Here is a 14,011-nt window from a genome sequence, read left to right as displayed (position 1 = left end):
TTTCAGTGTATTTTAACTTGTTTTAGGCTAACATGAAGAACGAACGATTGATGTGGATGACGCATTTGTCGATCTGTGTTCTTGGGAAAAAAATGCTATCAATATGAAAATTTAAAGTACGCATTCATTCCCGTTATGTTTTAATCATTTTGGCATAGTGTAGCGAATCGCTAACGCCTCCCTTGTGGCAGCTTGTAAAACTTTAGGTACCTGACTTCTTTTCACAGAAGAAGATCGGGGCGAGAAGGACGGACTTGCCTAAAATATAAAAAAAAAAAAAAAACAATTGTACAATTATTGTGAGCGTTTTCATCAATTCATCAATTAATTGCCCTTCAATTACCTTCTGATGGACCTTCATGCGCATCTGTGATTTTCGTTTTGCTATATCGTTATTTTCGGATTTCTTTACGTTCTTCTTATAGAATCTTTGACGCATGCTCGTGGGAGATCTTTTACATAATTCCATCGATTTACCTTTTATATCCAGAGCTTCTCTCTGATTGGGATCTTGTCGAAATTTATAATTAATTTCATAAATCTTTTCAAAAAATCCTGTTGAGGCGCGATTATTACGTGGCAAGTCTATAACCACCTTTATGACATCTATCATTACCATCGGGCAAATACGTGCAGTTACCTCTGTAGAAGGCGATAAATCCGGCGTGGAATTAATTTCAATTAATATAGGATTGTATTGTTCATCCAACATAAAATCGCAGCCATACAGTTCGAAACAATTCTCGCACAAATTCGTTTCATCTAAGCTGGCCAAAACTACAGCAATTAGATTTTGCTTGAAGCCAGCATATACTTGATTCTCCCAAATATTATCAGGCAAACTTTTCTGATCAATATAGGCCTTAAATTGTTCTAAGGACCACATATTGCTTCTCGGTAGGCGGGGATCGCGTGTAGTCTTATTTTTATATTTCTTCTGTACTGAATTATTGGTTAAATGGATAACTTCGCGCAAATCGTCTATCGTATATTCTTGGGAACTGAAACGCAAATAGCAATCCTTATATAGCCATATCTGTACGGTCGACTCTCGTATATAAAGCAACATATACTGTCGTATATCGAATTTTGTACGATAAATCAAAAGTGGTTGCTCTAAAAGGGTAAAGGATAATATATATATATATATATATATATATATGTAAAACTAAACTTTTCCGCTATGCTTACCGATATACTTTTGTACAATGTAACGACGACTCATATGATTGGTGGCCCAATTAAGAATTTCATCCATATTATTACGTATGACAATATTAAGGCCACGGCATTGATAACCGGGCTTAAGAATCCACATATTTCGACATCCGTCAAACTTATAATCAGGCCGTTTCTCATCCAATCTGGTAATAATCGGTTTGATTTTCTTCACATATTCATTTAGTTCGCGGTAAGTGCATTTAAGCTTGCCACGACGATTCAATAAACGACCCGAGCTCTGCAGAAATTCGGCCCAATCGTATTCTGGTACGGAAACCGGTTCGACATCTAACGATATCTTATTCTCAATTTCTTCAAGTTGCCTTTTGGCGCGTTCCGCGGCGAATGGAATAATTACGGGCGAGATGGTGCCATTTTCATAATCAATAATTTCCTCGTTATCGACATTTCTACAAAGAAAACGCAAAAGAGCACGACATTGAGACATGCGAAATTCCTCAACGAAGGCTGCTTGCTCTTCATGGTTGCCGCCCAAACGAAAGAAACGCGGATATAACATATTGGAAACGCCGTCTTGGCGGTGCCATTGCAGTTGTTCGCTACAACCGATTAAACCAACCTTCGTGGAAAAATCCATTCCGTGACTTCTACGTATGCGATTGCGATATGGTCGCACATCAACATAGAGGTCACGATGTCCTTTAGGTTGCCAAATGAAAAATGCAGGAAAATGATTTATTATCTTACTAATGGCGACTGTTTCATATTCATTGCCGCGCTTAGCATGCATTAACAAAGCATCTTCGCTAAGCATCTGTAACCGTGGATATCGGTTAGGTGCTAATTTCTCCAACCAGCCTCTCTTAATTAGTGCTCTACGTATTGTACCGTAATTACCAAAAATAGTAAAAATTCGACGATTACGAAATGCATCGATTACCCTGGCGCGATAAACGCTGGATAGGGTCTTATTTTGTACGCTATTAGCGTCTACAAGTTGTGAGATCATATTATTGGGACTCGTAATTACATGCCCTTCTCCCTCTTTAAGGACATCTTGTTTCGATATCTTAACTTTGACCAAATGTACACGATTCCATATATTACTGCGTCTAAGAGGATCTCCAAGTTTAAGAGTTGACGAAATTGTGCCGAGACCGCTAGATTTGGTGAAATTACTTTTTTGTTTTATCATCACAGGCAACACGGGTTTGATGCTTTCATTTAAAATTTGCGGTGCAACTTTAGCTACAACTTCGCTCTGACTAATAATTGGTTTTCGATATTGACTCGGGATGCTTACGACACTTAAATTATCAGTAAATTGTCGCTGCTGTTTGGATTCCAAATACTGAGCAACATTTAGTTTCCCAATCGGAGATTGTTCGTTAGCCTGATTTTGGGATGAACCTTTATTCGAACTTCGAGTTAGGATTTGGGCTTTACTTTGAATTGGTATAACTTCCCGTTCAAGATTCTGATTACGACCAGGAAGTAGATTAGGATTTTCGCTACGAATTTGAGATTTACTACTAATATGCGGATTTTCATCAATAGGTCTGGGACTGGAATTTTTATTTTGGCTTGACGAATTATTAACACTTGGATTACTTTGACTAGCACCTTCATTGCTACGGCTTTGCGAACAGTTTATCGCGCTCTTATCACTCGAAGAGTTTTTAAGGCTTGCATTAGAACGCACAACTCGATTCTGACGTGGCGATCGTTTGGCATCCTCATTCCAAGTACCTATATTGCCAAGACTGCACGTTTTACTTAAACTTTCACAAAGACATTTGGTTGGCGTTTCAGAAGGTGCTTTATTTTCACCACCTTTCTTTCGTGGCAGAATGTATTTGTTACCATCGTTAGGGGACGTTTGGTGACACAACTTTAACAATTCCAAATCTAAGTTCTTGATTAGAGATCGTATCTTTATGAGTGGATATTGTCCGGATTTGTTGTTGGTAACTGACTTTGCGGATTTTTCCATTATATTAACTTAAAATTTTGAAACAGAAGCCAAAATATTTTTTAATTTTGTCCTTTAAATGAAATTTTACTTAAATTTCGAAAATTCGACCCTTAAAAATTGAAAGCCGTTCGAGACGTTCCTGTATGAAGTATTTTTGAAAGCAGAACAATATACATACATAATAAAGAAAAGTCAAACAAATGCCCCCCAGACAGTGGAGTAAAGTGAAATTTAAAAACGAATAAACAAATAAGATTAAAGTAGAAAACTTCAAGTCTGGTTTTGTAAGCAACTATTGCTCTATCTTTAAGCGGCAAACTCAAGACATTTTGTGAGATGTGATTATCGTAGAAGAACATAGCTTATAATAAAACCATTTACTTCTGGAAATGATATAAGTAAATTTGGCAGAATAATCTGAATTGCCGCATTTTTATGTACATATAGAGGTTATTCATTCGATCGATTTTTTTTGTAGAATTTCTCTAAGCCGTAAGGACTAAGATGAAAAAATGAAATTGTTTTCGATCTGTAAAGAAGGGAAAAATAAACACTAACTGCCAGCTTCTCAGTGTAGATTAAAAACTAAAGCAACCCCAAGCAAGTAAAAAGACTATATTCGGCTATTGCCGAATTTTTTATACTCACCACCCGCATCTCAAACAACTAAATACTATATTTTATAATATTGCATATACTTGATCGAATTTTCCCATTTTTGTGGAATATTTGTGGACACTTTTATCGTATAGCTTTTCTGGTTTATGTTTACTGGGCAAATAAAACTCAGAAAGCCGGAACATTGTTAATTTATTTTACGCTACGGACGACTGGCATTTACCGGTTTTTTCCCCATTTTCAATATCAACCTGCGTGCAACAATTTCCATTGTTCTCGCCAAATATGAAGAAAAATATTTTCACTTTTGGGAGGAGGTGAAGATTTACGCTTCAATTTACAGACGGGGTAATAGATGAATTGACAAATATGTTTAGAACCGACTTTGATACTGATCGATAATATATAGACTTTATAAGTTCACTGAAGTTTCTTTTTGATTGCTGTAATCTATAATATTGAGGTGTGAGGCGTGGCCGTTTTCTTCCAATTTTTGCATTTACGTGCGCCGCAGGACTACCAACAGATTATAGGGGCACATTTTTATGGCTTTATCAGTTATAATTTATAGCTATCGAGGTTAAAAACCAATTTTCTTTCTTATTGGGCCATTCCGTTCACTTACAGAATTCTCACCGTACGCTTCACCAATTTTCCGGCATGTTTTAGCCTTTTTATAATAAAAAAGCATCACATAGCATATTTCTTTAAATATTTCATCAATCAATATAACTTTTTACACTAACAAACAATCAGATAACTTTCTTCACAAAAAATGTAATTTAAAATATCATCTTCACTCAAATGAGTGTTGTCCGATATATAGGCATTAATATCATCCCGCGAAAAAAAACCGCAAAAACTTTTTACATAACCTAATATAATTCCCAAAATACCCAAATGACAATTGGCAAATGTTAAGGCAAGATGAGGAAACTCATAAATGTTATTGTGTCGCAACGAGAGCAATAGAACAACGTAAATATGATGGTTACATAAACAAGAAAGCAAGTATATGAACTAACAAGAGCCATTAATTTAAGGAACAAAAATACCTTAACTGTTAAATGGAATCTTCAGTATCTGAAAGCCCTTCAATTTTCTCATCTTATTGGATTCACTTAGGAGGACAACTTATGTGATTATTCACCCTGACAGCATTGAAAGGAACATTAATTAAGATTTTTAACATATGGAATATCGAGGCCACAATGAACAATTTTGGGTTGGAATGACCCAAAAATCAGAACAAGTGATAATATTTAAAATCCCTCAATAAAATAACCTCCATATGAACATTGGTTGGATTACTTCTGATTAATTTACTTGGCCTTGAAAGTAGAAAATCTTTCCTTAGAATTGTCCTTTTGATGCGACTTTTTCAAGCGTCGGCGTACGTCAACGTAAGTCAACAATATTAAATGGAAAACTGTTAATTTATGTAGAGGAAGGTCAGAACCATCGAATCCAACCACTACGTATATCCTGGTATTTCCCATCTCTTTATTGTGTAATTCTTGGAAACACTTAATATGCATCACTATTTATTCAAATGAATAAATATTTGATTTCCACAATACTTTAACTAGTAATTCAATATTTCCCTTCCCAGAAATTTCTTGTTGATTTCATATTCCGTTACCCATTTTCATATTGGAAACTGTAAATCGAGGAAACTGTAAATCGAGGCCTGCTACTTCCAGCGGCAGTTAAATTACAAGATGGTCGAACATTATTTTCAAAATCCAAACTAGAAAGCTTATTACGGACTTTCGTTTTTCTGTTATCAAGAACAGTAGCAACGCTATTTATTAACAGCCACTTAACACTAAACACTGCAGAATTCTACAATTGAAAGAAAATATTGTTATTATTATTATTATTATTATTATTATTATTATTATAAGTTTAGCCAGAGAATAAATTCTAAGACTAAAGTCTTAAAGCGCTAGCATCTAAGGCTTTCGGCTTTATTAAAAACTCTACCCCAGTTGAGATTTGAACCCACGACCATTGAGTTGCCAGTCGAGATTCTTCACCTTCGGCCACTTAGGCGGATGAAAGAAAAATATTCATATCAAGAAATGTGAAGAAATAATTTATCTCTATCTATTTTACTTATTGTATATATATTTACTAAGTTCACATATATTTAACATATTTCTGAAATTTTTTACAAACGGCTTATTATATTCTAGAATATTCTTTAGAATATTTTGTAATAGTCTAAAGTATTCTGAAAAACTTTCATATTTCTTCATAGCATATTTTCATTGAAATTTATTAAAGCAGTTGGTGAATATACAATTTGGAGGAGCAATCACGTCTGAAAATGTTTACCAAAAACAACTGAAAACGAAAATGATATCTAACTTTCACTTACGTAATTACTCCTTAGAGCTCTTCTTACTAACTAAACGATCAAAGCAATATAAATCAGAGCTCTCGCAAACAAATGAATATAAAAGTGAAAACTAAATTTTTCATATTTGTTTATCCTCCATATACTCTAACTATCTACTGTAGGAGTCCTTTCGCACATACACACTGATATGTATACCATAGAGCATATTCACTTAAAACCAAACAATCATATCTGCTCATGCTTTAAAAACTTTGAAGAGAATACGACGTCATATCAAGACACTTTAAATGGAATCTTTGCCCACGAAAATAATTAGAACAAAAAAAACAAGCAATCAAATGGCGTTGTTACTGTTAAAGAACACAACAGGTGATAGGAGAAACACAGCAGCTATAATAATCACCTAACTTGAATTTTAAACACAATGTTGGATCATCTTGTCATTCAGTTGGCTCTGCTACTTCGTACTAGTAGGCTATTACAGCACTCGACGTATTTAAATTTTACTCTTCAGGCATAAGTCTTTCCGGACCTAGTGTAACTCGTCGAAATTACTGTTCTTAGCAACAGTTGAAAAGATCTTTGTAGATCTTTTTTTTTTTTTTTTGGTATGTTGAACAGAGATGGACTAAGCCAATCTTTATAGATCTTGACCATAATTAAAGGTGTCTTTAAATAATTAGAAGGATTGTAAAATTTTCGTTACCGTTATGTATGTTTTATGAACTTGTTCTAAAATATCACTTTATGCCACTTATGGTACAAGGGTATATCAAGTTTGGGCGGATTTATGCATTTTCCAGAAGGAATTGCGACACACACACTTTTTATAATACCGATTGATCCATTTTCAATAGTAGCCTGCGTGTAAGAATTTCCAATGTATATGTCAAATCTTAAGCCGATAGCCTAATTTTTTTAGCTAGGAGAATGCTTACAATAGACTTTACACAGACGGATAGACGGACACGCTTAAATCGATTTAGGATTTGATAGTAATCAAGACTATATATACTTTATGGGAACTCTGAAATTTCCGCCTGGGTGTTACAAACACCTCGGCAAAGTGAATATGTATTTCATGCTTTGGCGGTGGATATAATCATATAATCATTGACGTCACCAATAAAATGCGCATTGACGTATCATTAGTCAACTGATTATCGTTGACATAAAAATTTTATTTAGTAGCACAATAGGAGGCTTCTTTCGTTTTACATAGCAAGACATTTCGATTACTGAGATTATTGAGAACTTTTATGCAATGCAATGGCCATCCATCATACTCATCTTCACGTCTATCTAAAAGCCGTTATTTTAAGAAAACCATTATAACTCTATTTTTTTTCGTTTCCATATTTATTGTTGTAATTATCATCAATTATCGTGTTTATAAACATTTATTGTGTATGATCATATCTATTACATTATTAAGATCTCTTTGCTATATTTTTATCATCTTAAAATTCGCATCATAATGTAGTTGTTATTAAGCTTGTGGTAAATAATGCATCTTACTCGGTTGCCACCACGTCAACTAAAGTTTGCAGAAGTTACAGTATCATCTTTATAGTTAGTGGGGACTTTTATTATTGTGGCCACATATGGGTGATATAGACGGTTAAGATTTACAATTTATCGAGATATTGGGAGAGATCGGGCAGACCCTCCTTAAGACCTTTACGTTTACGTGTATCCTGGACAATTTGATATGGTTTGCTATTGGGTTCACAGGGATCGCCGGGCAATACTTGCCAATGATCGAACACACATTGTGGGAAGGCTTGACCACCGGTATTAGAACGTAAATCAGCGGTGAAACCGAAGGATTCATTAACAGGCAAATATGCTTTCACTACAAACATAGGTGTACCCACTACTTGGGATTCTTCAAAGACATGGCCACGGCGTCTATTTAATACACCATAGATACCACCGACAGCAACTTCGGGACACTGAATTTCGCACAAGTATACAGGTTCCATAAGACGTGGCGAGGCGGTTATAGCCGAAGCGTAGAGACAACGGCGAGTGGTTGGAATGATTTGACCGCCTCCACGATGGATGGCATCAGCATGCAAAGTTACATCGTAAATATTGAAACGAACACCGCGCATATTCTCCTCAGCCATTATACCCTCTTTTGTAGCCCACTGAAAGCCAGCTACAACAGAGTCCTTAATTTCATTTAAATACTGCACTGACTTTGTGCAATCTAAGATAAAATTTGGCCCAGTACCGTCGGGGCCAAAACACCAGATCTTACGGGCTTCGGTCACATCATAATCGTATTTCTCCGCCAAATAGCGAGCGCGTGCTTTAAAATCATCCTTGGAACTTACATCGCCATTATCAATGTCCTCAGGCAAACCATCGGGCATTGGCATAGCTTTCATGACTAAACGATTGTGCTTGTTGGGCGACTTAGACAGGCACTGTTGGTTGGACTCTTCGAATACGGTTTCACGATATGATACAACGGGATCTGATTTCTTAAGGGGAATGCAAGCATGATCTTCTTCCAAATCTTTTAAGCAAATTTCCAGATGTAATTCACCGGCGCCTGCAATAATGTGTTCACCAGATTCCTCAATAATACATTGAACCATTGGATCAGATTTAGCTAAACGTTTTAAACCCTCAACCAATTTAGGCAAATCAGCTGGGTTTTTAGGTTCCACTGCAACACGCACCACAGGTGACACAGAAAATTTCATAACCTACGGCAAAAGAATTAACGAAGAAACTCATTTACCCTTGCTCCCTTATGAATACTCATTGACGAGGATTATTTTTAAATTTCTATGCTTATAAACTCACCTTCATATTATGAGCATCTTTGAACGTAGTAATAGTGCCAGTCTTAACCAGAAACTGGTCAACACCGACGAGACCGCATATATTTCCAGAAGGTACATCTTCGATAGCTTCAACATAACGACCCATCATCAAAATTGTACGTTGGATGGCCTTTTCATACAAATCCTCTTTTTTGCCGGGTACATAATTGGGGCCCATAATGCGACATTTCTGCCCAGTCGCCACTTTACCAGAGAACACACGCCCAAAGGCATAGAAACGACCCTTATCTGATGTGGGTACCATTTTGGAAATGTACATCATCAGCGGACCTTCAGGATCACAGTTTTTCACTGCAACGGCCGCCTCATCATCAAGCGGTCCCTCGTATAACATTTCCATACGGTATTTTTGAGCAACTACAGGAGACGGCAAATGTATAGCAATCATCTGAAGCAAAGCTTCGCCCGCAGGCAACCAAGTTCGCATAACAACTTTTAACAAAGCTTTACCATCTTTGTCTTTGTCTTCATGTTTTAAGGCTACACCAATTTTCTCTAATAAAGTTGGTATTTCTTCTTTTTTGTAATTCATGATTGCGTCGAATACCTTATAAATCGGATCCAAAATATACATGCAGAACGAACGTTTATTATCCGCTTCTTTTTGTTTTTGCCACTTTTTGGTCTTGGCATTGAAGAAATTTTCGCCCCACAAACTTTAAGAAATTAATTATGATATAGACATTAAAAAAATAAAATAAATAGATATTATAGATCAATTTTATCTATTTAAAATTTTCATATTATTTTCTATTCTCCGCTTAAATATAAATGTGTTATTGAATTCTCAGCATAAGTAGATTCGACATTAAGAAAGAGGTCACTGCTCAGCGTTGCAAAAACGATAACAAAGAATGCGACAAAAAAATCGCATTCAGTCTTCATCTGCTTTTATATGCACTTATTGTTCTATCATGAAGCGCAGCAAGCTCAAGACACAATGAGCCTTGACGCTCTGAGAACAACACAAATTGTGCTAAAAGCTTTTCCTTATGATCATGATATAAGAATACTCACCGATTCATTAATTTAACAACGTCAATCTTAAATTTCTCAGCATACATTTCCGCAAATTGTTTAAGAGTAAAAGCCCAGCCATGTAGACCGGAACCAAACCCAACTGACCCCTTCGAAGGATCAACACGCACTTCACCCATTGGACCGCCGTCGTCATTGTATGTGGCAATAATAACGTTAACATTTTCTACAATACGTTGGAAAGTTTGATACAATTCTTCGGCATCCAGCTGCAATTCTAACAAGGCACGGTCCATCTTATTCATAAACAATATGGGCTTAATACGTTCAGCAATGGCTTGACGCAACACAGTTTCTGTTTGAACACATACACCAGAGACACAATCGACCACAACCAAAGCACCGTCGGTTACACGCAAAGCAGCTGTTACTTCCGAAGAAAAATCAACGTGACCAGGTGAATCAATCAAATTGATTAAGAAACCTTTGCAGTCTTTTTCGCGTTGGTCGGCATTAGTAATGAATACCAAATCTTTGTCTTCGACTTCGAAATACATGGAAATTGCGCTGTAAACGATATTTTAAAAGTGAATATATGTATGTATGTATGTTACACAAGGCAATATTACTTACGTAGACTTAATTGTAATGCAACGTTCCTGTTCATCCTTGCGAGTGTCAGTAAAACGTGTTTCACCCGCTTTGGCTCCGGCTATAATACCAGCCTTGGAAACCTTAAAAACCATATATTAGTTTAGTGTAAATTCCCAAAGTTTGTACTCCTTAAACTTACCAAAGAATCGGTCAAAGTCGATTTTCCATGATCGACATGAGCAATGACAGACATGTTGCGGATATTCCGCTTTTTGTCCATCAATCCACGGATTTCATCAACGGTGAAGTTAACCTACGCATATCAAACGAAAAGAAACTCCATGTTAGATGGCTTTTGAAAATTGGAAAACCATAATTTTCTCGCTTTTTCTATCTACGTGCATTTATACATATATACTATAACTGATAATCAATGACCCATTTTCTTAAAGAGTTAGTCTCTAAAATCAAAATGCACACGTCATTATTTGTTGTAAGTCTCCTTGACATTATTACTTGTCAGTTGTGAAATTTTCTTATGAATTTTCAAGCAAATTTCATCTTCCCTTCTCAATAACAATTTCCACAATAACACAAAAATACTTATATTTTTCATAAATCCTGTTTATATATTTTTAACATTTTTAAAAATTATTCTTAAATTCCACCTACCATTTTGGATGATTAGCGATATTTTCTGGTCAACTTTATAAAACACTACACGCCTTCAATGGCACCCAAAAGGAAAAGAGCTAGTTGTCAAATTGACAGTTGTAATGTGGCGTTTATTGTTATAACTTTTTTTTTAATTTAAAACATGCAAATACAGGGATGGTAATAAAACCTTTGGTTATTGATTTGTTGAATAGCAAAAGAAGAAAAAGCATAAAACAAATCTGCAGTTACAAACTGACAGAACTGAATCACCTGATTGTTAAGCATATGTTTAAGCCAATTTCTATTATTATTTCATAGAGAATTCAAATACGTCTATGCAACTCTAAACTTTAGAACTGTAATTATACAACTGAAACACCTGATTCTTAAACATATATTTAAGCAGTTTTCTTTCATTATATGTTAATACGCGCATTCGAACCATTCAAAGTGAAAAATAATGTTTGTTATTTATTTCGGAAAAGAGTAAAAATTAAAACCTTTGTTCTTTTTCTTTTGAAATTTTTCTAATTATTTTATAATTTAGTGCTCAATGTCTCTTTTTTTAGTCTAAGAATTCAATTCATTAGTCTAAAATTAAAATAATAATAATAATAATATTTTATAACATTTTTATTAGTGTTATATTCTTATATTCTAACAGTACAATGGCGTACAAGAGAATGTATAGCGCATGCTCATTTTCGTAGCTTGAGCTGCGCTTTTTCCTGTTTAATCCACATAAAGAGAGATCAATTTTCTTGATATATTCTGAACGATACTTCTAGCCACATGGAACGACATACGATGATTGAACAACGTCCGGCGGAGAGTAAGTTTTTGGATATATATTTGTTTTTATATATAATTTTATTTTTAGTTAATTTATTTATATTTATTTAATTTAATTTACATTTAATGAATATACGTATTTTTATAATTTTTTCTTTTAGTATGCAGGGCAGTCGAACGTGCAGAACAATATTACCCTTAGCGTATTGAACACACAGCAGGAGCATCAGCCACAACAAATACATCAGCTACGTCAGCCAGATCTGTAAATACCTCAGGCTCCCCGTCAGCCACAACGACCACGGTGAGAACTATAGAAATCTGAAGAAAATAAAATATAAAAAAAAGCTACTAAGTTAAAGAATTAATTGACTGAATCGTTATTTTATTTATTTCGCGTTATTTTATTGTTGCTATTATTACTATTTGATTATACTAACCGATAATTAGTGATAATTTATAAACGCAACAACTCAAAACACTAATGTAATATCCTATTTTTATTTATATATACATAAAGAATTTGTTTTACTAATATTATTAATATAAATACTAATCACACTTTAACCACTCTTTGACTGGAAAACCAAAATTGAGCAACTTGGCTTTTTACTATGACGACGTTTGTAAGCGTTCAAAATGTCCGCGCAACACTTGCAGTTACGATGACCAGACATGTCATGTAATAAAAAATATATATGAAAAAGAAAGAAAAACTTGACAATTAAAAAATATTCAGTTTGAAAATTTTTTATTTTATTTGTAACCCAAATATATATATATATAAATAAAAAAATATATGCATGAATAAAATGTACTTAATGTTAATTTCTTACAATTTCCTTATATTTTTTCCAGTTCGTCTGTTATACAACTAATTTATAAATGTTAACTACCTAAAGAATATTTATACAATTTTATTTTTATAATTTTACTTTTTTATTAATAATTATTGCTATTTTTTTTTAGTAATTTTTAAATTTGTCAAACACACTTGCAAAATGCTTTGCTTTGATTTCTCTCTGAAATATTTAGCGTTTTTTTCTTTTACACTGTTTCCAAAATAAAACTCAACAATTTTTGCATAAATTATGATCAAAATACCATCTACAATATTACTGCTAACAACACTTACCATCTACAGTATTAATAGTCAGGATTATAGAAAAAAACGAACTATGGTGTAGTTGCCACTAGTACAGTGTGTAATTGCTGTTGTAAATTCTTAATTTGTTCCTTGATTGTTTTGAATTTATAGTTTATTCGTCTATTTTTTAAATTGCATATGAATTTTAAAGTAAAACAAAAAATAGACAAATAAAAATATACTAAATTTTTGTGTGCTAAAAATTTTAAATATGGTAGCGTCGTTTGTTTAAGAAGAAGAAGCATGTTATAGAGAAATAATTTCTCGTTGAAGAATTAGAGAAATTTGCAAAAAGTGAAAAGTGCATTGAAATTAGACAAAAAATAAAATTAAAAACAAAAGTGGTAAAATGGAGTCAGACGATGTTAGTAGTAAGAGAGGGCGTGGCCGCGGACGGGGTGCTAGAGCTCGTGGCAGAGGACGTGGTAGAGGTCGCGGCCGCGGGAAAAAAGATGCTGTAGTAGTTTCATGCAGTGAAGAAGTTTCTGTTGATCAAACATTTGATGGAAATTCTGTAGTGATATTAGAAGACGGTGATGTTTCGGCAGGCAGTGGTAATCTCAACCTTGACACCAATGAGGACGTGATTATGGTAGATTTGGCGAAAGAGTGTGAAGGAGATCAAAGCAGCGTAGCTGGCAAAGAAGCAATCTGTAGTAATTCCGTAGTTGGACAAATTAGTGCATCGACATCGACGCCCACTACAACGAATATTTTGCCTCAAACAAGTAACGAATTGAAATCTTTAACTGTATTCATAAAATTTATTAAACTTTGGATTTTACAGTTGATATGGAAGCTGACATATCACAACTGGAAGCTCCAACATTCACTACTATATC

The 14,011-nt window shown here is 34.5% G+C and overlaps 3 protein-coding genes across 3 annotated transcripts in view; 1 reads left to right on the top strand and 2 right to left on the bottom strand.

The window, feature by feature from the left end:
* Positions 1–144: 144 nt before the first annotated feature.
* Positions 145–3,175, bottom strand: LOC119632831 (tubulin glycylase 3B). Its single transcript, XM_038025953.1, has 3 exons — positions 1,192–3,175; positions 344–1,116; positions 145–258 (listed from the first exon to the last, which is right to left on the bottom strand). Exons 1-3 carry the CDS (start codon positions 3,173–3,175, stop codon positions 145–147), a joined length of 2,871 nt encoding a protein of 956 aa, XP_037881881.1.
* Positions 3,176–7,566: 4,391 nt separating this feature from the next.
* On the bottom strand, positions 7,567–11,355 carry LOC119633495 (eukaryotic translation elongation factor 2). The gene is made up of 6 exons (XM_038027080.1): positions 11,246–11,355; positions 10,773–10,886; positions 10,613–10,713; positions 10,019–10,546; positions 8,961–9,657; positions 7,567–8,860 (listed from the first exon to the last, which is right to left on the bottom strand). Exons 1-6 carry the CDS (start codon positions 11,246–11,248, stop codon positions 7,769–7,771), a joined length of 2,535 nt encoding a protein of 844 aa, XP_037883008.1. The 5' UTR covers positions 11,249–11,355; the 3' UTR covers positions 7,567–7,768.
* Positions 11,356–13,468: 2,113 nt separating this feature from the next.
* The window catches only part of LOC119634036 (E3 ubiquitin-protein ligase Hakai), a 1,413-nt gene continuing 870 nt past the window's right edge, over positions 13,469–14,011 (top strand). Inside the window, 2 exon segments of the mRNA XM_038027944.1 lie at positions 13,469–13,897; positions 13,957–14,011. The exon segment at positions 13,957–14,011 is cut by the window's right edge and continues 4 nt beyond it. Coding sequence (XP_037883872.1) covers positions 13,519–13,897; positions 13,957–14,011 — 434 coding nt within the window. The 5' untranslated portion in view covers positions 13,469–13,518.

Source organism: Glossina fuscipes, unplaced genomic scaffold (genome assembly GCF_014805625.2).
Source record: "Glossina fuscipes isolate IAEA_lab_2018 unplaced genomic scaffold, Yale_Gfus_2 2, whole genome shotgun sequence".
Classification (NCBI taxonomy): Eukaryota; Metazoa; Arthropoda; class Insecta; order Diptera; family Glossinidae; genus Glossina; species Glossina fuscipes.
This window is presented reverse-complemented; position numbering and strand designations above follow the sequence as displayed.

Excerpts from the sequence above, each read along its gene's own strand:
- LOC119632831 (XM_038025953.1), bottom strand. The coding sequence starts at position 3,175 with ATGGAAAAATCCGCAAAGTCAGTTACCAACAACAAATCCGGACAATAT. Across the intron at positions 1,117-1,191 it reads CATTGTACAAAAGTATATCG|AGCAACCACTTTTGATTTAT; the intron begins GTAAGCATAGCG and ends TTACCCTTTTAG. Across the intron at positions 259-343 it reads GCATGAAGGTCCATCAGAAG|GCAAGTCCGTCCTTCTCGCC; the intron begins GTAATTGAAGGG and ends TTTATATTTTAG.
- LOC119633495 (XM_038027080.1), bottom strand. Across the intron at positions 10,547-10,612 it reads TGCATTACAATTAAGTCTAC|CGCAATTTCCATGTATTTCG; the intron begins GTAAGTAATATT and ends TATCGTTTACAG. Across the intron at positions 8,861-8,960 it reads AAGATGCTCATAATATGAAG|GTTATGAAATTTTCTGTGTC; the intron begins GTGAGTTTATAA and ends CTTTTGCCGTAG.